Genomic DNA, 26197 nt, shown 5'->3' with positions numbered 1-26197 from the left:
GTAACATTTGGGGAATCTTAGTGAAGGGGATATGAAAGTGCTTATACTACTCTTCAGCTTTAACCTTTCTAGAAGTCTGACATTCTTTCATCACACACACACATACACACCTCTGACACGGAAAGTAATGCACTGAATATCCTTGATCATAAATAATCTTTGTTTCCCTAGTTAATATCAATGTACCTGGCACAGAAAGGTTTCTGAATACTTATAGATGCGGAGGAGCAAGGCAGTGGAAAAGGAGGACGAAGTAGGGTCCACCCCAGGGCTGCAGGCAGGGTGCGGAGTGGCAACTATGGGTGGTGCTCAGAAGGAGCCGGAAGCGGAAATGGAAGCGGAAGCAAGAGTTGTTAAAGGATCTGCCGAGGGGGGCAGAAGGTGGGGTGAGAACCAAAGCTGATGACATCTGGGATGCTTTTCAGAGACATGGTCCTTCTGTGGGTTTACCAACTGCCCGAGGTAATTTGGGATCCTTCCCGCCGTATGCATCCCTCTGGTGCAGGCCAGTTACCACTGATGAGTCACACTGAGACCCGGAACCTTTCCGGTTGGCACCCAGGAAGCAGCCCCAACTTCTTCACTCAATCCGTAGTTACAACACCTAGTGGCTTGCTCCGTGATGTAAGTAAATAATCTACACTAAACTCTCATTTTAAATGCCTATAATACATTTCATCAAGTATATGTATCAATGGGCTTTCATTAAGTATTTGCTATTTTCTGTTAGGGACTGCACTAAGTGCTTTATGTGGATTATCTCATTTAATTCTCCAATATCGCCATGAAATGGCACTAGTAAATGTCTATTTCACTGATGAGGAAAATTACGTCTAGAGAGGTAAGTTAAAGTAAGACTGACTCTGTGTCGTAAAGCTTAGACTTAAATCCGTAAGTCTGACTCTACGGTCCCCACTCCAAACCATAATGCTAGGATGGATAAACATTTTAATTAGGAAGAAAAAATGTAATCAACCATAAGTTGAAAACTGGAAGTCAATAAATTGGGAGGTTAGGATGAAAACAACATTCTGTGAAATACACATTCCATTTTTCTGTTCTGTAATCCTCCAAATGTTCGCATGCTAAAGCAAACGTACCTGACAGAAGAGCTGCTGGCTTCCCACTCCAGGTGTGTTACTGAAGGTGCTGGTAGATTTGGAAGAAGAAACTGGAAGACGATGAGACACGCTGACCGGTACTGGAGTCCTGTTTGGCTGGGTCAGCTGGTCTCCCGTAAAGTTTGATCCTGACACACCCGACTGAACCGCAGACCCAAGACTAGGATGGGCAGTGCTGGAGGAGCTGACAACAGGGAACCGACTGGGTCCTGACATGCTGGTCACCGAGGGCATGGGGGTGAAGCCAGGTCTTCCTTGGGAGACATTGCTCTGCCCAGGTGACAGGTGTAATACAGTTGGTGATGCCTGCTGCAAGGGCATCTGTCCACCGACGATCTGAGGAGAGGCATGATTGACTATCACGGGGCTTCCAGAGGCGGCAAACGTCTGCCCAGACACCAACTGGACGGCGGCATTCTGGTTATTCAGCATCTGCCCAGAATATGGTTGGTTGGTCCTGAGCATGTTGGAAGAATTTCTGTTCAACATGACATGCTCTGAGGCCACTTGGCCAGAGATGAGCTGAGAAGGTTGAGTCTGAAGCAGTTGCCCATTTATGGTCTGGACATGGTGTACCGAGTTGGAACTGACAGAAAGGCTTGTGGGTATGAGGAACTGACTTTGGGGCGTGTGAGGCTGGCCCATGGGAGAATGAATAACGATACTACCCCCAGCGCTGCTCACTGCCTGTGAGGTGACTGGTTTTCTTGTGTTTTGTTGGTTTACAATGTTCACGGACATGTGCGGACCGACGACGGAGCCCTGGGGTGAGCTGGCAGAGGCAAAAGAGATCCCTTGTTGAACGTGGTGCTGCTGTATTCCCAAATTGTTCACATTGTATGTATTCTGCTGACCCATCTGGATAGGCTTTGGCTGGATATTAATTGGGACTTTATTTGAATTTGGTGCAAGACCCCTCTGTATGATGATGTTATGCACGGGTAAAGATGTCTGAAAGTTTGTGCTGTTAAATGGAACGGTGACAGGCTGTGCTACTGGACTGGAACTGGAGTTCCCAAACAACGAGTTGCCGTTAGGAGTCTGTCTGTGGACCAGGAGCCCTCCACTCACGTTTGACGGGGCTTGCTGCCCGCTGCCTTTCAATATGATTTGAGATCCATCTAGGTTATTAATAGTCATCATGGAAGGCTGATTACCAAATGACCCAATTAGCTGTATTTGACCAGAGCCACTAATCTGGCTGCTGTTAGATAGATGCTGGCTGGGAACACTGATGCCCACGTGTTGCATAAAGCCATGTTGAACACCCACCGTATTGCTTGCAAACGATGCTCCGACAGGCACGTGAGTCACCCCTATAGGCTGCAGCGTCTGACCTGAGTAATTCGAAACATTAGAAGCCTGAGTAAAGGATGCTGATGAAGAAGGATGAAGCTGAGCTTGTGCAAACTGTTGGCTTGAACCTATACTGGCATCCAAATATGCCTCTTCGGCCAATGTCTGTTCAGTGATATTGGCCTCTTGCAAGGATTTCTGAAGAATGTCGAAAGGTTGGTCCTCACTGAGATCGGGAAGAGGAGAAGACTCAAGTTCATCTTCCAGAAACTGAAGGCTACTTGAGAGTGGCAGTCCATCACTAGGCCCTTCTCCAAGCTGGTTGCTTACAGCTTTGAGGGATGACTTAGGATCAGCATTCTAAAAGGAAAAGCAGTGTGTTACCTGGCATTTCGAAACTTGGAAAGATATTAAAAAAACAATAATAATAAAAAGCGCCTCACTTTTGAACAGGATAAAGTCTAACAGTCTGCTTTTCAGGCACGAATTCTCCAAAGTGCTTAGCTTATTCTGATGTTCTCTTTCCTTAGTAACATCTAATACTGTTTGTGTTAAGTGTACCCATTCAGTGCTCTGGTAAATTATTTTATAGAAAGTAGATAAGTAACAGGAATATACTGATGACTACCTGGAGTTCAGCTTCATTTTTTGTGATATTGGGACACACTTGATTTTTCAGGATTGCCCCCAGTCCAGGGCTTGAGTGAGACTCAGCCCAGGGTGTGTGTGTATCCAGGAGATGGCCATGTCTAGTCCTCTGTACAACGGGAGTCCGAGTGAGTTTTGGGCATTCTGGGTATTGTTCTGTTAGAGGTTCAGAAGGTAGCCCAGAGTTAGCCCTGTCTTTCAAGGCTTCTCAGACCCATCTCCCATGTTCTAACCCTTAACACCCCAAGCAAGACCAGTCCAGACAAAAACAAGCTTCCCACATAAAATGAATAAATGCTTGTTTGATTTCTTAGAAAGAATCAGCCTATTATGATGCTTTCAAGACTACTTTCAGTGTCCTATTTACAAGTAAGAGTCCATCAACAGTTTATTGAGCACCCACTTGTGTGTTAGTTTCTGTCCTCAAGGAGTCCTTAGGAATGGGCATTCTAGCTAGAGACAACACAGCCATATGAAGAAAACTGAAAATGGTCACAAGTAGGCAGAGAGACAGGCAGAGGGAGAGGAAGAAGCAGGTTCCCTGCTGAGCAGAGAGCCCGATGTGGGGCTCCATCCCAGGACCCTGGGATCATGACCTGAGCCAAAGTCAGCTGTCCAACCAACTGAGCCACCCACGTGACCCAAAATATTTCTACTAAAAAAAAATTCCTACTATACCTTATATCATGATGGAATAGAAATGTCCAATAAATACATACCAAATGAAACAGTCTGAAAAGTTAATTAATATTCACATGGAAGGGGGAAGGTTGGTAAACAAAATTCATTAATGTTGAGGGGTAGGCTAACTACTTTATGGGCTTAATGGCATCACATGAAGTTATTACTCATTCAGAATGAACTTCAGAAATGCTCCTGGTTTGCAAGCCAAATGCTCTTGGTTTGCAAGCCTTATGGGAGATCGGTATTGTGACTTTAAAACCGCCCCTAGCACGTGGAGGTGTCTTGCATGATATGATCTGACCTAAATCACACACATTCAAATACTTGAAAGAAAGGTGCACTCCCAAGGACTTTCCAAATACTATTCCATGTTATAGATGAAGAAAATAAAAGTCCCTGCTGATAAGTTAACATTTATTGAGCACTGTACCAAGTAATTTCCACAGACTAGTTAATTAATGTTAACCAACCTAGGAAGTAGTTCTATTATTCTCCTGGTTTCATAAATAAGGAAACTGAACCTTACAGAGATGTAATGCTAGATCTAAGGTTACATGGCAAGTAAGTATTAGAGTGAGGATTCAAACCTGGGCAGTCTGACTCTGGGTTATGACAGAAGTAGGCACTTGAAAAGATGAAAGCAACATAGGCGTAAACTTAGTTATTTGGATGTAGTCTGCAAGCAGGACTTCCCTATCCCCCAGAGGTCAGGTTTCTTGTCTAGATGCTCCTAGAGCTTGAGAATATGGGATCCAGAATGGGTGACCTGAGGGAGAATGCTAGCTCTGCAACGTCTGGCTGTAAACTTCTGAGTAAGTACTAACCTCTCTGTGCTTTAGTTTCCTCATGTATAAAATACAGGTCATAATAGAACTTACTTTACAGAGTTACTGTGTGGATTAATGTGCTTAATCATGCTAAACTCTTGTTGCCAAGAACATGATATGCTCAGTAAGTTTTAGTTATTACCTTTTTTTCTTACTTAAGATGGAAATGTTTAGTAAGTAACTACAATTAAGAATAATTTCTTTAAAGCTTTGTGATAAGGTCTAAAACATTCTAGTATGACTGTCTTAGGTTATCACATTTTAGAGTCATTTTAGAAAGACAGTTGAAAGCTCGGGAAAATGGCAAAGTAAATCTCATATAGCTTATCTGGATCAACGAAGTTAGAAGGAGACCACGTCAACACCATTCAGCAGGTCCTCCCTCCGTGTCAATTATAAGAGACAAGGTAATAACTTTCATCAGGCTCCAAAGGCAATGAAAGCCTTGGTTCACAAGCCATCAATGAGACAGAAACACTTTACCACTGGATTCAGTTTCTAATACTCACACTGGAGTTGGCGAAAATTGAATTTGAATTGGCTGCAGAATATCCTGCATTAGTCAAGTCATCATTGCTCTGCAAAGGTACAAATTTGATAAAGTGATTACTTTAATTGTAAAGAAGTCCCAAAATTTATATCTGCGACATTCTAAGTATTACTTACAGATTTATTACTAGGTCCATGTAGAAAATAGTTCAGTGCTTGTGGGTCTCTGGAAAACAGCAAAAAGAAAGGAAAACAGCAAATAAATATGTGACCTATATTTGGGATTCATTTTCACTAGGGTAAAAAGAAAATGACATATTGGCCTGAGTAACATTCTCTCCCTATTTTTAAACAATTTTATTAATAGTTTTTTGTTTTATTATTGATTTAAAAAAAAAAGATTTTATTTAATTATTTGACAGAGAGATAGAGAGAGAGCACAAGCAAACAGGCAGAGGGAGAGAGAGAAGCAGGCTCTCGATCCTAGGACCCTGGAATCATGACCCGAGCTGAAGGCAGCCGCCCAACCAACTGAGCCACCCACGCGCCCCTTATTATTGATTTCTTGATGTTGTTCCATTTCCTATTATCATTCATATCTGCCTGCTGGGATTTGTTAGAGGGTAAATTTAATAAAGGATGGCCCAATTATGAAACCTAGAGTATCCAAATATTTTGTCTTTTTATTTGCTAACCAGTATTCTATGTTGATTTTCATTTTAAAAGCCCACCCAGGTTTTTTTTTTTTTTTTTTTTAAATTTTAAATAATCTCTACTCCCAACACGGGGATTGAATTTAAGACCCTGAGATCGAGAGTCACATGCTCCACCGACTGAGCCAGCCAGGCACCCCAAAAACCCACCCAGTTTTTAATATGCTTATTAGGTTGTTTTAGTACAGTGAACCTCACACATTTGATTTACCCTGATTTTGGAACGAGTGTCTTACCCGATAAGATCAAGGAGACACGAGTCATCATCATCATCCATGACAACTGTAAGAAAAGGAATAATGTGCTGGTTAGCCAAGCAGATTAAAGCCAATAGCATCAGTACAACATAAAAATACACTCTTTACTTTCCTAGGTAAAGTAACTGTGTAATTTGTGTACTTTTTTCCTCTAATTGCTTGTCTTTAATAGCATTTTTAAAATTTTATGGTCTTTAAGACACTGAATATTCAATTTAAGTTGTTCTTATTGAACACAAATCCTTAACTTACAAGTCAAAAAGGAATCTAGATAAATCCAAGATAATTGGCAGCAACCCTTCCCACACAGATTCCCAAAGGGACTGTAAACCAGGAACTGCAACTTCCTCAAAATCTACCATGAAAATGGGGGAGAAATAGTATTTTTGTTTTAGAAAAAAAAAATCTTATGTATTCAGAGGCCTTGTGCGTTTTATGACTGACTGTTTCCAAACATGGTGAGCAATCTGGATTTCTTGCCATATTTTGGCTCTCTTTACAAAAACAGAAAAAGCCAGTTCTTCCTACTTTTGGAGACAGAGGAGACACCACAGCCCCAAGCAGTCCTGCCTCAGGCTTGGCCCCAGAGGTCCCATGTTTCTCCCCGGGTAGCAGCACCGCCAACTGTTTGATTCCAAACAATCTATATGCCATCGGTAGAATCTTTAAAGTAGAAAATCTCAACCCCCAACTCCCCCCAGCTCCGAGCTCCAAGCTCCTTTTCTCCCCAGCCGCCGACAGCATCAAGTTCAGCCAGCGCGATTACTGTGCTCTGGCTGAAACAGTAACAACTGGACAAGTTCCAAGAGCAGTTCTCTCCCTTTCTCCTCCCTCCCCCGAGATCCGGTAAACTTACACTAGTGATCCGACACCTGGCAACACTGCTTCGCACCCATTTCGAGCCATGCGTGGAATAATTTACATCACGGAATGCCGGGGCCAAGAGTTCTGGAGCAGTTGGAAAGGGCAGTTGTGAACGGCAGTTGGACGGAGGAATGAAATCCTGAAGAGATGCCCAGAAGAGGGACACGCCCGAAGAAGGCAGAAGGGATAATTTCTACTCAATGTTTTTTCTTGGTTAAAACCAAGATCTCCTCTCCAGTTCCCCCAAACTCCCCATCCTATCAGTCACAAGGTCAAACAAGTATAAAACTGGCTCCTGCCACATGGAAGGAAACTTGCTTCCTCCAGGAAGGGTCTGGAAGGGGTAAGTATCCCCCAATGTAAGACCTTCCTGTTGGGGGGAGGGAGATGAATTCGTTCAGCTGCTGAATGGCCTGGGTGATCAGAAGTGGAACTCTGGTGGATGACCAGAGAGACAGGAGGAAGAAGAAGGGAAAGCTGATCCAAGGGTAACCTGCAGGCTAAAGCTGTGAAAGCAGGCCAGGTGAAATCCACTTGGAGGACTCAGGAGTTACAAAGGAACATGCTAGCACGACCGTACTTCTGAGGACTGAAAATGTTGAAGGAAAAGCAAGGAAACTTATCATTAAATAGATACATGGAAATCTGTAGGAAGGGCTTCTCTTAAATCCTGATACTGAATATGGCAGAACTGCATCAGCCACAGCTCATTACTGTGCCACAAGCTTGTCTTCCAGATATCACAATCACATGGAATAAATTGGGCAATTTTGATGTATCATTAAGCCTATAAAGTGGATATTTTTCTTTACTTTGACATGACTTTTTAAATGGAGTTCCACTATATCTTTTGTAAATTATTTTTTATAGTGTTTAACAGTTTCTGGAACAAACTTAGGAAAACACTGTAAGTGAAAACTAGCCTGTACCCAAACTACCTTTCCCAACTATCCCCGCTTCCCTTTCTATTTTATATCTGTACGAGTGTCTCTAGCAAAGGAGACACCCAAGGGTTAACTCGTTGAGAAAGGAAGTCAGCACCAGTCACCTCTACCAAGGCATCACCTCCACTGGGACTTTCAAGCCCAGAAAACATTGGCCGATGTTCGAAGTGACAAGCTATTCCTTGAGTAGCACAATTATAACATGGGAATAATTTTATAATACAGGATGAAATAAACAGCCATTGTGGACCTTCCCCTATCAAACCCAACGGACTGCTAAAAAGGTTGATAGAACGCTCCCCGGGGTTATCAGTCCCAGTCAGTGGCATATGCCTACCAGACAGGCCTCTGACTCTAGCCCGCTTTGGGTAGAATTCCAGGAGCCTTTATAGTCAGGGGTACCCTGGGAATTCTACTTTTTAAAGGGCCATACTCTTCTGACTTTAAACAGTTTCAAAGAGATGACTCCCATTCCTATGTCCCCAGCTCTACATACGGCCAAAACACAATCATCCTCCACCTAACCCAGCAGGTCTTTTTCCCAGGATGACACACGGTCCACCAAAGTCAATTCCCCAAAGGAGAGATGTAGAAATTAACAATTCGGAAGTGGGAAGACAACCTGAGGATCAGAAACTGACTTAAAAAATGAAGAGTTTAGTTCTCTTTGTAAAGGTTCTCCCTTTCCTTCCTGACTCTTCTCTCCTGAAAGTAACAACCCTGGAATCACTAAGTGGCCTCTGGCCACAAGTGAAATTTATAACATGGGAAAGAGGAGGCTCCCTCTTAGGGAAAACCTCTAGATCAATGGTTAAAAACTACTACTTAGCCCAGCATACACTCAGTAACAGCAGCTCACAACAGGAGGATTTGTCAGAGGGAAGGAGACTATAGTTCTTACAGAATCCTGACAGGCATCACAAGAGGTCAGAAATCACTACCCCAGACACCTGATTACCACTCCTTTTTTTTAAATTTTTTTTTTTTTTAAAGTAGGCTCTATGCCCAACATGGGGCGTGAACTCCTGACTCTGAGATCAAGACCTGAGCCAAGATCAAGAGTTGGACGCTTAACCAACTGAGTCACCCTGATGCCCTCTGATTACCGCTCCTTAAAAAAAAACTGAAGCTACTATTAAAATTGTCCTTATGCAAGTCAACACTTTGAATAATAGCTTCTAATCAAGAGGACACAGCACAAAAGTGACATTTTTAATCAGTTTTTAAATTTTTAAATCAGTGGGGGAAAGATGTTAGCTGTATGGAGAAAAGATGGTGGATCTATACTTTAATAAAAAAATCCAATACTTCCAATTCATATCACAAAGGGCATTTCTTCCTAAATACATAAAGAGCTCCCATAACCAAGAAAAATAGTTAACCCTGCAGAAAATCAAAGAGCATGAACAGTCAGTTCATTAAAAAAGGAAAGCAGCCCTGGGGCACCTGGGTGGTTCAGTGGGTTAGAGCCTCTGCTTCTGGCTCAGGTCATGATTTCAGGGTTCTGGGATTGAGCCCTGCATTGGGCTCTCTGCTCAGCGGGGAGCCTGCTTCCTCCTCTCTCCCTGCCTGCCTCTCTGCCTACTTGTGATCTCTGTCTGTCAAATAAATAAATAAAATCTAAAAAAAAAAGAAAAAAAGGAAAGCAGCCCTTAAACATATAAAAAGAATCAACCTCCTGACCCAAAATGTGTGTTGTTAGCTTCTGGACAGCTCTCATGGTCAAGAAATGGTATTCTCTGTGGAGCATCTTTTGAGTTGTTGAAAGCCTATCTGGTGGGGCGCCTAGGTGGCTCAGTGGATTAAGCCTCTGTCTTCGGCTTGGGTCATGGTCTCAGGGTCCTAGGATCCAGCCCCGTGTCGGGCTCTGCTCAGCTGGAAGCCTGCTCCCCCACCCCACCGCCTGCCTTTCTGCCTACTTGTTACCTTTGTCTGTCAAATAAATAAGCAAAATCTTAAAAAAAAAAAAATCAATCTCACTTTGAATAAGAGAAATAGAAATTTAAAATTTCAGTGAGATCTTAGTATTTATCAGATTGGCAAAAATAAGGGTTTTTGGACTATGCCGATCTGTAAGTGGGGAAATGGGAACTTTTATACCTTGCTATCGAGAGTGTAAACTCCATAACCTCTGGGGAGGCAAATTTAGCAGTATCTTTCAAAGTTTTAGGTGCACAAATCACTCTACTTAGTGAATATTTCCAGGTACTTGTCCTACAGATACTCTTGCACATGTATGAAAACATATGACAGTATCTAGGGCAGCATTACTGCTTTTAGCGAAAGACTAAAAAATCTAGGTGTCATGGGTACAGGGTTTCTTTTTGGGACTAAATCACTGAACTGTACACTTTAAAAGGTTGAATTTATGGTATATAAATTGTAACGTATTTAAAATATTACGAAAAAACCCAGATGTCCTTAATGAGAGAATTACATTAAACCAGTTTGGTTTACACACATAGTGGAATACTACCTAGCCATTAAAAACAATGGAAAAGCTTTATACAAACTGACTTTGAAAGATACATGGTCAAAGCAAAAAGGTACAGGAGCACCTGGGTGGCTCGGCCAGTTAAGCGTCTGCCTTCCCCTTAGGTCATAATGCCAGGGTCTGAGGATCAAGTGCTGCATCGGGCTCCCTGCTCAGTGGAGAGGCTGCTGCTCCCTCTCCCTGTGTCTCCTCCCCATTTGTGTTCTCTCTCTCTCTCAAAACAAAACACACACACACACAAAAACCTTTAAAAAAATAAAAATAAAGTTAAAAAAAGGAAAAAGGTACAGAAGAGTGTGTATACTACAGTATGTTCAATCTTTCCTCTATCTTCTTCAACTTAAGAAAAATAGCAATAAATTTTTAATATCCTTCTCCACCAATTCTATCATTTGTATCATGTTTGGGTCTGTTTTATTGATTTTTTTTTCTCTTCATTACTGGTGGTATTTCCCTGCTGTTTTGCATACCTGATAAATTTTTATTGGATGCCAGACATTGTTAATTTTATATTATTGAGTACTGGATATTTCTGTATCCCTATGGATACTTTATAATTTTGTCTAGGACATAATTAAGTTACCTTTTTTTTTTTAAAGATTTATGTGTTTATTTTAGAGAGAGACAGAGTTTGGGGGAGGGGCAGAGGGAGTAGGAGAGAGAGAATCCCAAGCAGACTCCACACCTAGCGCAGAGCCTGACGTGGGCTTGATACCCTGACCCTGAGATCATGACCTGAGCCGGCACCAAGAGTTGGATGCTTAACCCACTGAGCCACCCAGGTGACTCAATTAAGTTACTTATAAATCATCTGATCCTCTTGAGGCTTGCTTTCAAGTTTTGTCAATCTTTAGGCGAATTCTGCCCTATCCTGAGGCAATACTCTTCATCTGTTGAGGACATCACTTGATGTCTCAGGAATTACAAGGATTTTTGCACTCTCACAGGTAGGAACACAAACCATTTTCAGCCCTGGATAAATACTGTTTGATAAACAAATCAAACTTCTTTAAGGGGCGCCTGGGTAGCTCAGTCGGTTGGGTGTGTCTGCCTTTGGCTTGGACTGTGGTCTTGGGGTCCTGGGCTGCCAAGCCCCACATGGGCCTCCCTGCTCCATGCTCAGTGGGTAGTCCGCTTCTCCCTCTGGCTTTGTCCTTCCCTGACCCCCCTCTCGTCCCTTCTCTCTCTCTCAAATAAACCGGTGAAGTCTTTAAAAACAAAACAAAACAAAACAAAACTTCTTTAAGATAAATTCCAACAGAGTGATGATAACCTTAGGTTTATTGACCCTAGAATCATTAACCATACAAAGCAATGCTTCTCAAACTCAGGTCTGAGAATATAATCTTGGGTGTTCCGAGTTCCCAAGTTTGAGAAACATTAACAGATTCTCGAGTCATCTGGAAATACACACACTGAAAAACTTGAGGCCTCATAAAAATTGTGCTCCGAGTGTTGTTCCCTTTAATCCTTTTGGGTGGTTCTCTCCCAGGAGTTGGGTCTCTCCCCCACACCCCATGTACTGACCAGTCATCAGCTAAGGACTCAAGGGTTTTCTCCCTGGGCAGTGCTCTCCTTTCCGGTATTCTGCCATGTGTTTTAGCCATTTTCACCTACCAACCACATCAGCTCAACCCTGGGAGATGATCAGACTCCATCTGGCATCCCATCCCCTATGCTGTGGTCTGGCAACTCTCCCCAGAGAGTATTATAAATTGGGCTCACCTCATCCATTTGCCATTTCTCAGGAGTCCTTGTCCATGCTTCCTGATTCCCATGTCTCAAAGCCATTGTTTAATATGTTTTATCCTATTTTTAACCTTTTTTTTTTTTTTTAAATGCAGGAAGGTAAATCCAGTCCCTATTCCTTCATCTTGGCTCTACAGTCATATTTAAGGTTTTGAAAAAAAAGCACTTTAGGTGGTAACAGCAGTTTATATGAGTTAATTGGCATGAATTATAAGATCAGAGTATACTGAAAGGGGGGGGAAACAGAGGACAGTAAATCGTAGTTTTATCCCATACCTCCTTTTGTTTTCTACCCTGAAGAATAGCTTAGGGAAAGAGGAAAGCTACTTCTTTAATTCCAATCTTTACTAAAGTTGGTCAGTGGATGAAAACAGTATTCATTACTCATTTAGTAAACATTTAGCCCCTATTCTGTGCCAGGTACTGTGTTAAGGCTGAGAATGTCAAATGAGCGTGACATAAAATGTAATAATAAATGTAAACACACTTAATATTTTTGTAGGACTGCAAAAGCAATGCTGAAAAGTAAATTATCATGTTTTAGCAAACGATTTTCCAAGACTGTCATGATCAAAGAGCTATGCCATAGAACAGCCAGTTACCAGGGTAAGTAACTGTCAACTAAGATATAAAGTATTCTCACCTTACTCCTTTTGCTCTATTGTAATTGTAATGGGCTCTTAAATTTTAAAATTGCAAGACAGTGTGAAACCTTCTGGCATGGTTCCTGACTTTAAGTTACTCACTTTCTTCTGGAAGGGAGACGCTCAATAGTTTTACAATGTAAGGTGAAAAGTGCTAAGAATTTTTGGCAGGGGTTTTCAAGCTTCTTTAGGTAAAGCCCCTGGTTTTTTGTTTTTTGTTTTTTTGTTTTTTTTTGGTGAAATAATAGAACATTTTACTAGGAAAAGAAACCATGATGGTATTTTCACAATTTCACCCATTTGCAATCAGAAGAAGCAGTCAAACTTAACATGATGGGCTCTGAGTTTTTCAGTTATTATTCAACAAAGAGCGTCTTGCATTTTGTCACTAGCTATAGACTTCTAGCAAGAAACAAAGAGAAGGTAGAAAAGACTAAGAAATATTATTAGACGAAAACCTTGAGAATTAGAAAATTCTTCCATCAGATGATCATTAATGTAGGCGATACTGGGCCTTGCTTCAACTCATGAAATACAGAATTTGAAGGCTTGAAAGCTGCTTTAGTTCCTACTTAGAATAAGGTACGGCAGAAATAAACCTCACATAATAAGCAATCTAGCTGGCTACACAATGTGCTATACCATGGGGAGAAGAGGGGCCAACTTCAGGGCGTCAGGGCCAAGTCTGGCAAGGCTTACAGAGGCTGGGGACACGTGGGGAAGAACACTGAATTTGGAAGTCAAAGGACTTGTTTTAGATATCTGACAATGACTACTGTGTGATTACCAACAAGCTCCAGTCTCTCAGGGAGCATCTTTTCATCCCCAAATGAAGTTAATAGCCATCTCTACTACGATTTGTTAAATTTTGTTCCCTGGAGACCTAGCATTCTCTAAGGTGTCCAGGAGCTTTCTTGAAGGCCTAAATTGGTGGTAGAGACACTCTGATACTCTCACTTCTCCCCTTCATCTGAGCAACTCAATTCATATTCAACTAGGATAAAAAAGTTTGAAAACCATTTAACTTATCCAACCCCCAGAATGCAAAGGTTTGCTGTGTGTTGTGAAAGAATGATCATCACGAGTGGTCAATCTGAAAATGAAAGGACCCATAGATACCAAGTGCATTAATGATTATTTCAGCAAGTGACAGAATAGTGATAAATATAGTCTGAAAAATGTATCAAACTTTTGGGACACCTGGGTGATTCAGTCAGTTAAGCGTATGCCTTCAGCTCAGGTCATGATCCCAAGGTCTTGGGATCAGCCCATGTCTGGTTCCCTGCTCAGCGGGGAGCCTGCTTATCCCCATTTTTGCTCTATCTCTGTCTCTCTCTCCCAAATAAATTTTTAAAATCTTAAAAAAATATCAAACTTCTTTAAGAGAAATTGCAATACAGTGACAATAACCTTAAGTTTACTGACTATAGAATCATTAACCATACAAATCAGTGTTTCTCAAACTGGGGTCTGAGAAAATAATCTCGGGCAGTCTGAGTACTCAAGTTTGAGAAACATGAACAGATTCTAAAATTGGCCAGAAATATACACACTGAAAAACTTCAGGGCTCATAAAAATGGTGCTTAGCATGTTTGCTAAAGACCTCCCAAAATCTTAATATCCACTAGAAATCTACAGATGGAAGACATGTGCATACACTGTCTGACTGACGCAGAGATGGTCCTGGGGGAAATCTTTCCAGGCCTCTCTTCTCCATCTTCTTTCAATCTCAGCTGTCAATTGTGTGCCAGGCTGGGGGTCCCAGGTCTAAACAAAGGAGGGCATCAAAAGAGAGTACTGGCTGAGTCCCAAAAGTCTTTGCTGAATCTAAATTCAGAGCGGGGTTGGAGGGAATGGGGGTGGTTCAAGAGGAACCAACTCTGCAAGTGACAAGCCCCAGCAGCAACGGCGCCAATCTCAACTCACATTGCATGCTGCGGAGCTCAGAGCTTGGAGTGTTAAGTTACGGCTCAATTACAGTGGACTGACAGACTAGACTGACTTCAAATTTAAATGCTATTAATAGATTATCATCTAGAAATCAATTATATTGTTGATTTCTAGATTATCATCTAGAAATGATATCATCTAGATGATAATCTAGAAATCAACAATATAATACCTTTGTATTATACAAATACAGACTATATTACAGTGCTACCCTTAGAAGCAGGGATCTTGTCATACTTATTTGTATGCTCCCAGCAAATAGCACATAAATAAGTATAAGAAACAGTGAATAAATATCCATGCTTTGAATATAGCACAGCTGCGTTTTATGCAAGGATTGTTTTCCCAAAGACCCTGCATAATTAAAAACTCACATAATTCTAGACTAACCCTGACAAAGAAATATACAATTTTTCTAGAGACAATCAACACTGAAATTTCATAATTTCATAATTCCTGATAGGACTTATAAATATATTCTAGAACATATACAAAATCTATTAAGATTTTTTTTAGATGTAATAATGAAAATGGGGGTTATATTTAAAAAAACACATCTTTTTTTCATACTGAAATAGGTATGAATGAACTACTATGATGTCTAGGATACAGTCAAAATAATATAAAGTTGGTTATTAAAAACATGGAATCCTGGTACACTAAAACTAATATAATACCACATGTTAACTCCACTGGAATTAATATTTTAAAAAATACATACAAAGAAAAATGCCTAAAAGGAAATATAGTACATCAAAAAACAAAACAAAAACCCAACCAACAAATCAAACATGGAATCCCATTCCCCCAACCCCCTCCAGAAGATTCATCAGGAATCTGGAGTTACTATGGGGTTTTCTCTGTGACCACCTGAGTTAGTCACTTTTTCCCTTGTATTATAACACCTACTCTCGCAAACTTCAAGCAAACTGGGGAACTTGTCCCCAACTGACAGTCAGGTGGGACCTGCAAACAATGGCGTCAGGTCAGCTCAGAGACAAAAATTGAGGCTCCTTACTCTTCAAACTCAGGGGATGGGTTCAGTGTTTTGGTAATTTGACTGAAGGAAAATGTCATAGGTGAAATCTTATTTGGGAGCGTGTTACTCTAGACCACCTTCAGTATCACTCTTTCCGCTCCTTGCCATCAAATAATTTCTTCATTTCTTCCCTCCCATCTTGACCACATTTACTTAGTTACATTCGAAAGTCAGCTCTGCCAGCTTCACTGAGGAAACTCAGCACTCAGAAGAGCACCGGGCCCATAATGGGAGCTCAAGGAACGTTTAAAAAAATTTTTTTCTTACCCCCAGCTTCACTGAGATAAAAGTGTAAGTTTAAGGTATACAGTGTGATGATTTATGTGTATATTGTGAAATGATTACAATAAGGTTAGTTAACACCTCCATCACCTCACATAGTTACCAATTTTTTTAATGTGGAGAGAATATTCAAAATCTACTGTCTTAACAGATTTCAAGTATATAAATACACTATGGTCACCACGTTATGCATTATGTCCCCAGAACTTTGACCAATATCTCTCCATTTCCCAGCCCCCAGTCTCTGGCAACCACCAGTCAGTCGACGGTTTCTGCAAATTTGACTCTTTTAGATTCTGCCTAGAAGTGAGACCATACAGTATTCGTTGATCTTTGTCTGACTTTTCTCACTTGGTTTATACTTATGGCCTCAGTGTTCATCCATGCTGTCACAAATGGCAGGGTTTCTTTCTTATGGTTGAATAATATTCCATTGCATGTATGTGTGTGTGTGTGTGTGTGTGTGTGTGTGTGTAAAACAATTTTTTTTATCCACTGACAGACACTTAGATTGTTTCTATGTCTTGACTATTGTGAATGATGATGCAGTGAACAGGGGGGATGCAGGTATCTCTTTGCAACAGTGATTTCATTTCCTTCAGATATATAACTAGAAGTGGGACTGCTGAATCATATACTGGCTCTATTTATAATTTCTTGAGCATCCTCCATACTGTTTTCCATATTGGCTACACCAATTTACGTTTCCAGCAAAATGCACTAGGGTTCCCTTTTGTCCACATACATGCCAACATCTTTTTTTTTTTTTTTTAAGATTTTATTTTTTAGTAATCTCTACGCCCAACATAGGGCTCGAAATCACAACCCCAGATCAAGAGTCACATGCTCTACTGACTGAGCCAGCCAGGCGCCCCTTGTCTTTTTGTGATAGCCACTCTAACAAGGTACGAGGTGATAGCATGTTGGCTACAAGATGGCAAAACCTCCAACAGGATCGGGCATACCAGGGAAAGTGTGCTCATTCCCTTTTCCCTGAAACCTGCTTCAGTTTTCCAAGAAAGGATGCTTATTTTGGACCCCAGGTTGTTCCTATGCAAAAACAATCTAAAGTGGAAAAGTGTAAAGTGTAAGCCTAGGATGCACAATGGGGCTAAGTCATTTCCCACTATTCCCCTACACTCTATTCTAGCCAAACTGCCACTCTCCTGCCCCCAGGAGACAATCTTCTTACCGGAAATGCTCTTCTTCCTCTTCCATATCTATTCATATCCCATCCATTATTCAAAATTTAGCTTGAATCTACCTCTGTGAATCTTCTCTGACAACTCTGGGCGGTCTTTAGGAGTCTCTAGCAAGACTTCTAAAAGCAACGACGATGTCTTTAGACAACTGATCAGTCCTTGCTCTCTATGATTATCTTCATTATGCCTATCTTTTGCTCTCATCCAAAGCACAGCTCAAATTTAAGTAAAAAGAGTCTAGAGGGCTTTGAGAATACTGAAGAGCAACATACTCAAATGTAAACATACGTAATCACCCATCCCAAAGCTCAGCAACTTTCACACTGCATGGTTTTTTGACATCAGTCAACTGGAAATACTGGTTCCTTACGATAGGCTCTGGCTTCATTCTGAACCTCTACCCACCCCTTGGCTCTTGGCCATCTTGACCATTTGAGATCCTTCAAACTTACTACATCACTTCTGAAATTCTTTGGCTTTGCACCTATCTTTTTGAGAAGACAAGAAGACCTTCCCACTCACCTCCCAAGTGGTGGGCGATGATGCCTGTTTATTTTTTAAGGCTTTGCATAAAATTACACTGCCTCTATTTTTTTTTAAATCCCCAAGCAAAATTAATTGTTCACTCATTTGTATCCCTAGAGCACATCTCACATGTAACTAGCACCTGACAGGTGTACGACAAAACTTTGTTTTCTGATCCACTCGTTAAGTTGTAAGTTCCATGAAAGTTGGGGCAGTTTCTTTCCATCTTTTTATTATTAGAGTTTAGTGCAACGCCTGATGTAAATGTGCTTAGTAAATGTCTTTTACTCTACTGAAATACTTTACTAAGATTTTGATCGAACTTTTCTAGGTGTGATGTCAGTTTCTTATTATTTAGTTTCCCATGCAGCTAGGCTACACACGAGCACTTTTCCACATCATAATGCACAGGATTTGGGATGCAGGGCTGTGGGTCCATCGCCCAGGATCTGCGGGCTTATACTGGGCCCTTATGTATCTAGCCGGGCATTCCTGCTGTGTAGAAAAAGCTGTGAGAAGTCAACCGACTCCCCGTCTCTGCTCCAGATCAGATGACTCCATCCCTGAGGCATAAGAAGTGTCATTTTCTAAGATTCATAGGGCAAAAGATTGTGTATGCTCCATTATAATCTGTTTGGTATTAAATAAACCTTCCTCAAACAAGGATTTACGTACTAAACATAAATGCAAAATAAAGCCTTGGAGTTCTCAAGTCTTTAGCACAGTAATTTATTATATTAATAATAGTTGCGTTCATTAAAGATTTAGAAGTAAAAGTGTTAAGTCGAAGAATCTCTGGAACAGCCACATATGGCTTTTTGAGGCACCAACGCTGGACTTCACAGCAAAGAAAACCAACTGTATATTATAGGAAAAAAACCAGATGCCCTGTCAAAAAGTCTTGATAGTTTACTCTGCGTGTGTGTGTGTGTGTGTTTTTAAGATTTTATTTATTTATTTGACAGACAGAGATCACAAGTAGGTGGAGAGGCAGGCAGAGAGAGAGAGGAGGTAGCAGGCTCCCTGCTGAGCAGAGAGCCCCATGCGAGGCTTGATCCCAGGACCCTGAGATCATGACCTGAGCCAAAGGCAGAGGCCCAACCCACTGAGCAACCCAGGTGCCCCAATTTACCATGTTTTAAGAGTGACTGACTATGGAAAACAATATATAGGAAATGATTGAGACATGATACAAAGATCTGCTGCTATCCTGACTGCTATTAAATATTAAGTGAAATGCAGTTGAAACTATCTTTATGATAAACCACAGTACGTCAGTAAAAGAATAATACATATTAAAAAGACGAGTCAGTTCTCTTTTGTTACACTACTGTTTCAGTTAAAGAATTCTTGTATTTTCCTTCCAAATAAAAGGTGAGTTTCTGTTTATCCAACTGCTATATTGATTACGTTCTTCCACTAAAAACGGTCATTTAGGGACTCAGCCCCAATGACAAGCTAACTAGTAAGAGGAAGCAATGCCAATGTTGAAATTTATCACCCATAAAGATGAACATCTATCAACGAAAAAAACACATCAGCAAAACTTTCAGGAATAGGAATTAAAAACTAGAAGCACCAAAAGCAAGTCATACTTGCATCCTCTCATAAAAACAAAATACCTGAATCGTAAACAGAAACTGTGCTGATATTTTTTCCTGACTTCAGTTTTATTCAGAAAAATAAGATATGTTTTATTAAATGAAATGAAAATGTATCTAAGTCATTTGAGTTCTTCCTTAGGGAACTGGGATTTCTAGCAGAGAACATTTTAAATGAGGTAAAAGCAAAAACCCTACCAATGTGACTTTTTTCTACTTTTGAAAATAATGGGTATTATTATACAGTACAAGTCACAACAAAGAGTTAAAGGGACTGCTGTCTGCCTTCTCTATCCTGCAGTCAAGAATTCACTAAAATACAGGGTGGTAACAAGCTATTAAAATAAAAACTAATGAATCTTTCTCTATACTTCCTCAAATATAACAGGACACTATTGCTATCTGCCACTATAGCTTGTAAGTATTATTGTCCCTATGTATGGAACTGTTTTTAAAAGATACTTTGGGGGCGGCAGGGTGGCTCAATGGGTTAAGTCTCTGCCTTTGGCTCGGGTCATGATGTCAGGTTCCTGGGATTTAGCCCATGTCCGGGCTCTCTGCTTGGTGGGGAGCCTACTTCCTTCTCCCCCTCTGCCTGCTTCTCTTCTCCCCCTCTTCCTGCTTTGCCTGCTTCTCTTCTCCCCCACCTTCCTTCTCCCCCTCTGCCTCCTTCTCTGCCTACTTGTGATCTCTCTCTCTGCAAATAAATAAAATCTTAAAAAAAAAAGAGAGATTTTTAAATGGCAGTAGCAAAAAATATTTACTAGCAATCTGGTTAAACTTATTATGCAAACTCTTGACTTTCATCGCTCTCTCTCAATGAGTAACATTCAAAATATTTCGGTTTTATGGTATGTTCCAAGAAAAACAAGCACTATAAAAACAACTACCACTATTAACAAACAAAATTCCATTTTACGAAGTCAATGATGTTACTAAACAAGAGATGTCTAGTGTCCCCTCTTGTAAAAGTAGGTTCACAAGGAAGATATGTGCACAAAAGCAATTAGTTAAGGAGAAGAGAATAAGAGAAACGTTTTTTTTAAAGATTTTATTTATTTATTTGACAGAGAGAGATCACAAGTAAGCAGAGAGGCAGGCAGAGAGAGAGAGGGTGTGGGGGAGCAGGCTTCTTGCTGAGCAGAGAACCCAATGCGGGACTCGATCCCAGGACCCTGAGACCATGACCTGAGCTGAAGGCAGAGGTTTAACCCACTGAGCCACCCAGGTGCCCCCAGAGAAACATTTTTTAAGTAAAAATGATTTAAGGGGCACTTGGCTGGCTCAGTCGGTACAGCATGTGACTCTACCAAATCAGGATCCTGAGATTAAGCCCCATGTTGGGTATGGAGCCCAATTTTAAAAAATAATTTAAAAAACCCCAAATGAAGAAATATTAAAAAAAAAAAAAAGATGTAAGAGAGGCTCCTGGGTGGCTCAGTTTTTTAACCGACTGCCTTTGGCTCAGGTCATGATTCTGGAGTCCTGGAGAATTGAGTCTCGCACTGGGTTCCCTGGTTAGAGGGGAGTCTGCTTCTCCCTCTGTCCCTTCGCCCTCTCATGCTCTCTCTCATTCTCTCTCTCTCTCAAATAAATACAATCTTTTAGAAAAACAGTATAGGAAAGAATATGAATAAACACACCTGTAGTATATTATTCCAAACAAGACTTGAGTTTCTACAAAAATTTTAAAGAAGCTGAATTAATCTCACCTTTCTATATTCCATGTAAGAGACATATAAACATCTATCTAGTGTAAAATCTTTTATAAACCCTAAGAAATGCCATGTGAAGAGAATTTATATTTATACTTCTATCAAAAGACTGTAAGGAAGAGAGTTTCAGTTGGAGAAGATGAGAAAATTCTGGAGAAGGATGGTGTAATGGTTGCACAATATTGTGAATGTACTTAATGGCACAGAATTGGGCTTAAAATGGCTAAAATGGAAACCTTTGTTATGAAAATAAATTTTAAATAAAATTAAAAATAAAGCATTTATGAATATTCTTACTGTCCCCCTCAAAGACCATAACTATCTGTAGATCCATGATCAAAAAACCTTTTTTTCTCCCCCAGGAAAAGCTTTCAAGCTGGCAAGTTTAGGACAGATGCTCGCTGAAGTGAGATGAAGGACCCATGGCTCATCAGTTAAAGTTAACCTCAGTAAGCAATGGGATCAGAGAAGCTGAGGCAGTTTACCTCACAACTACCGACAGGTACCAGATCTGGCTGTGGGAAGAAATCTCCCCAAGGAAGGAGGAGGGTTCTTGAAACTTTGTGTGCTTTTTGGCTCTCTGGTGAAGCCTATGGGTTCTTTGCAGAGTAATATTTCGAGGTGTATAATATATGTAGGATTTTTTAAAATGCATTTATTAAAAAATACATATATAAAGATATTTAAAAACTGTGATATGGTTGTATAAGTGATTCTTTGTCAATGTGTTAGTATACAAGATTTAGTGGTGAGTCTAATAACTACTATCATTTAGAAGACAGTAATCTTTCCAGATGTTTGCAAATGTAAGGGGATTAAAAAGATATTTCTACTAGTAACAAATTCCCAGGCACTGTTAATACCACAGTTTGTGGCCTTCATTCACAGATTAAGGAAATGATAAATTTCAACTGGAGTCTAGAGAAAATAACAAGCAATTTTTTTCATATCCAAGTTCATGGTCCACCCTCCCTCAAATTCTATCCCCAGACCTGTTAAGGGTCAGTCCACAGAGCCCTTCCACACTACTAGGGCCCAGGACAGTTGTTTACCATGAGAAGTGAATAAACTCAATCCAATAACAGACAGTGGGATTCTAAACATCTGCATATAATCCACAAGCTATCTTTATACTTGCTAAGCACAAAGTGGTCATTCCTAAACACTGTTTAATATAATTTCTGCAATGCAAAGATGCTGAAGGCACTGCCTAATACACAGGGGGGTACCAGCAAGCTGTCAATTTAATAGTGCAGAAAGGACACTCCTCAGTATCGCCAAAGTTACCAAAAAATTCCCTGAGTAAGAAAGGTCAAGTAAAGCTAATTTTTTGTATGCTCAGTGGAGAGCAGTAGAAATATATTTTACAACTTAAAAAGCCCAAGACTGCAGTGGAAAAGCTCATCAAAATTCTCGACCTTGCACCAGAGTGAGACACAAAGGCAAATTTCATCGGATAAATATGTGACAATCTTCTGGAAAGCTTACTCAAAATTCACACCTTCATTCTCCCAAACATCCAAAGTGGAAGACAGGTACATAAATAAATCATGCACTTTTCTAGTTTTTATATGAGTGCTTGGAAATGAATGACATCTGAATTAAACTTTTTCTTTTTTTTAAAGGATTTTATTTATTTGACACAGACAGCAGGAGCACACAAGCAGGGCGAGCGGGAGAGGGAGAAGCAGGCTCCCCGCTGAACAGGGAGTCCCATGCAGGGCTCCATCCCAGGACCCTGGGATCCCAACCTGAGCGGAAGGCAGGCGCTCAACCAACTGAGCCATTCAGGATCCCCTGAATTAATACTTTTTCTATATTCACTTCTGGGCTATTCAGCTATAGATTACTGAACCCCTAAATAAGGGAGTCAGGTAACTTATAGACAGCCTCCAGTGGTCTAAGAATAAAAGGCTAGATTGATTGATTGACTGATTGATATAATTTTTTTAAAAAGATTTTATTTATTTATTTGACAGACAGATCACAAGTAGGCAGAGAGGCAGGCAGAGAAAGAGGGGGAAGCAGGCTCCCTGCTGAGCAGAGAGCCCAACTCGTGGCTCGATCCCAGGACTCCGAGATCATGACCTGAGCTGAAGGCAGAGGCTTTAACCCACTGAGCCACCCAGGCGCCCTGGATATATTTTTAAGGACAACTCACTTTGATTAATAATAATAATAATAATAATTTTTAATAATTGTCCTTAAATAATAAAATAATAATTATTCTTTTATCATTATTATTTACTGAAAACCACATCATTCTCAAGGCGGCGGTCACATGTGCCAGAACTGAATGATGTTAGGAGAAACTGTCTAATGATTTAGAATCCAGTTCCATCTTCTGAGACATCTGTGCCTACAATACAACCTTTTTCCTTAGGAAATAGATATTTTGACACTATCTTATATCACTTCTGGGTCATTTAAAATAGGACAGACCGATCCGAATAGACATTTTTCTTTTTCCAAAGAACACATACAGCTTACCAACAGACACATGGAAAGATCCTCAACATCACTGATCATCAGGCAAATGCAAATCATAATCACGACGAGATATCACTTTACAGGAGCCAGAATGGCTATTTATAAAAAGAGACAAAAAATAACAAGTGTTGGCGAGGTGGGGAAAGGGGAACTCTCATGAGCTGTTTGTGGGAATTGAACTGGTACAACCACAGAAAACAGTATAGAGGTTACTCAAAAAAGTAAAAATAGAGGGGCTCCTGGGTGGCTCAATGGGATAAAGCCTCTGCCTTCCACTCAGGTCATGATCCCAGGGTCCTGGGATAGAGCCCTGCATTGGGCTCTCTGCTCAGCGGGGAGCCTGCTTCCCCCTCCCCCACTGCCTGTCTGTCTCTCTGTCTACTTGTGATCTCTGTCTGTTAAATAAGTAAGTAAGTAAATAAATAAATAAATAACCTTAAAAAAGAAAAAGTAAAAACAGAAATACCATACAATCCAGTAATTCCACTATTGGGTATTTACCCAAAGAAAACGAAAACATACCTATGTTTATTGCAGCATTATTTGCAATAACCAAGATATGGAAGCAACCTAAATGCTCACTGCTAGATGAATGATGATGTGATACATGCACACACACACACACACACGCACACATAACAGAGTATTACTGAGATCTTGCCATTTATGACAACATGAATGAGCCTAGAAGGTAGTAGGCTAAGTGAAGTCCAGACAAAGAAAAGGACCATATGATTTCATCTACATATGGAATCTAAAAAAGCAAACGAAAAAACAAAAACCCAGCAACTGGCCCATACATACAGAGAACAAACTGGTGGGTGCCAGAGGGACGTGAGTCCAGGGAATGATGGGATAAGGAAAGTAGAAGATAACAGGCTTCTGGATTATGGAATAAGTCACAGAAGTAAAAGGGGCAGCATCAGGAATATAGTCAGTGGTACTGCAATATTGTTGGCTAGTGATGAATGGCAGCTACACTTGAGATGAACATGAAGAGAGTTGTTGAATCACTATGTTGTACACTTGAACTAATGCTACATTGTCCCTTATACTTCAATAAAAAAGGATAGGACAGAACCGTAGTTCTGTTTTCACCATTATTCAGTGTCATTCTTTTGGACAAATTAGAATAACTTTTTCTTGCTTTATTACGTCTTCACAGTTTTGCCTAAAAAACACCCTATTTCCCTCTCTAAATATTTAAGTTCTTAGATTTTGCCTTACTGAGTAAAGAGATTTCTCTATAAAGGTTTGTCATTATTTAGCTTTTTCTTAAACTTATAATGATAGCTTGCAACTTCTGTTAATGATTCTCTTAACATCCCAATAATTTTTCTTCAAGAAAGTACATTAATATAGCATGACATATTAAGCAGTACCATTATAATTTACCATACTAATGATAATGAGGACTGGAGTCAATGATTATTTATTAGGTAAGCCTTGTCCTGGAGTGCTAAGCAAATATAATAATGTCCCAGCTCTCAAGTATTTGATAATCTTATTAAAAAGGTAAGACCTGCATCTGAGATAACTTTCCATACTACAGAAAGCATTAACAGTATACATGAAAATAAACATATTACTAGTATGGAGGTTTATAGTAATACTAAGTCCCTTTTACTAGTAATTGACATACCATGGCACATGAGGTAATAAAAATTTTAATAGCAAGGGCGCCTGAGTGGCTCAGTCAGTTAAACATCTACCTTTGGCTTAGGTCATGATCCCAGAGTCCTAGGATCGAGTCCCATGTCGGGCTCCATACTAAATGGGGAATCTGCTTTTCCCTCTGCTCCTCCCCGATGTGTGCTCTCTTTTCCTCACTCGCTTTTTCAAATAAAATCTTTAAAAAAATTGTAATAGCTAACATTTACTAAGTACCTTCCCTCTGCCAGGCACTTCAGTTCTAACCCTTCCAACACAATCCTGGCAGGTATGCACTATTACCTTAATTTTTATAGAGATGTAAGATGCTTGTCCAACACTGCAGAGTTTGTAAGTAGCAAGACAGAAGTTTGAACTCAAATCTCTAATTCCCAAGCTTGTGCTGCTTCTCATTGCTGTGGGTGGAAATACCATGATTTTTGGAAGGTTTGATTTCTAGAAAAGTTTTCCATCCCAAAAGACAGCAATTGAGAATCTTAAAACATTTTCTCCCACAGCAAAAACCTCAGTATTCCATCAGTTAAAATTTTACAATTTTAAATCAACTAGTTATATGGTATTTTCACTGAGAAAAATGAAGCATATTATATTAAATTGATCACGATAAAAGAGTATACATGAGTAGCAAGAACTGTATTGCAACTGGCCTGTAGAAAGGAGCTTTTGGGAACATGAGCTGAGAGTAGCATTTTACAGTCTTTTCCTTGTAGGACTGCAGGTAAAGAAGTTCTTTAAACAAAAAAGGATGGCAGGGTTCCATAATGAAACGAGTTTGGGAAATGCTACATATTATATATATTTCTTGATAATTCATAATGCATATTAGACCTCTTGCTTGTTAAAACCCAATGTTTCACATGTTGACTTTGCCAGAGCCCTCCTCTTTCCCCCAACTCCACCCTCAACACTTCTTAACTCCCAGAAGGTCTAGAGTAGCTCAGCTGTCCAAAAGAAATGAGTGAGAGCCACATAGTGGATTTAAAATTTCCTA

General features: G+C 40.3%; 1 protein-coding gene and 1 long non-coding RNA gene across 5 annotated transcripts in view; one reads left to right on the top strand and one right to left on the bottom strand.

Moving 5' to 3' along the window:
- BICRAL (BICRA like chromatin remodeling complex associated protein) overlaps nt 1-26197 on the bottom strand; it is a 108301-nt gene that overhangs the window by 33018 nt on the left and 49086 nt on the right. For 3 of the 4 annotated variants that reach the window (XM_045071188.1, XM_045071190.1, XM_045071189.1), the window contains 4 exons: nt 6015-6060; nt 5243-5291; nt 5086-5154; nt 1101-2777 (listed from right to left, as the gene is read on the bottom strand). In XM_045071188.1, coding sequence (XP_044927123.1) covers nt 1101-2777; nt 5086-5154; nt 5243-5291; nt 6015-6055 — 1836 coding nt within the window. In that variant the 5' untranslated portion in view covers nt 6056-6060. Of the gene's footprint in view, nt 1-1100; nt 2778-5085; nt 5155-5242; nt 5292-6014; nt 6061-6891; nt 7022-26197 lie in introns of those variants that run through there. The other variant, XM_004739885.3, reaches the window with a different exon arrangement.
- LOC106006988 lies at nt 7155-21732 on the top strand. The gene is made up of 3 exons (XR_001181435.2): nt 7155-7242; nt 12589-12692; nt 21408-21732. It is a non-coding gene; the product is annotated as an uncharacterized LOC106006988 (long non-coding RNA).

This window comes from Mustela putorius, unplaced genomic scaffold (genome assembly GCF_011764305.1).
Source record: "Mustela putorius furo isolate JIRA1106 unplaced genomic scaffold, ASM1176430v1.1 tig00003983_pilon_pilon_pilon, whole genome shotgun sequence".
Classification (NCBI taxonomy): domain Eukaryota; kingdom Metazoa; phylum Chordata; class Mammalia; order Carnivora; family Mustelidae; genus Mustela; species Mustela putorius.
This window is presented reverse-complemented; position numbering and strand designations above follow the sequence as displayed.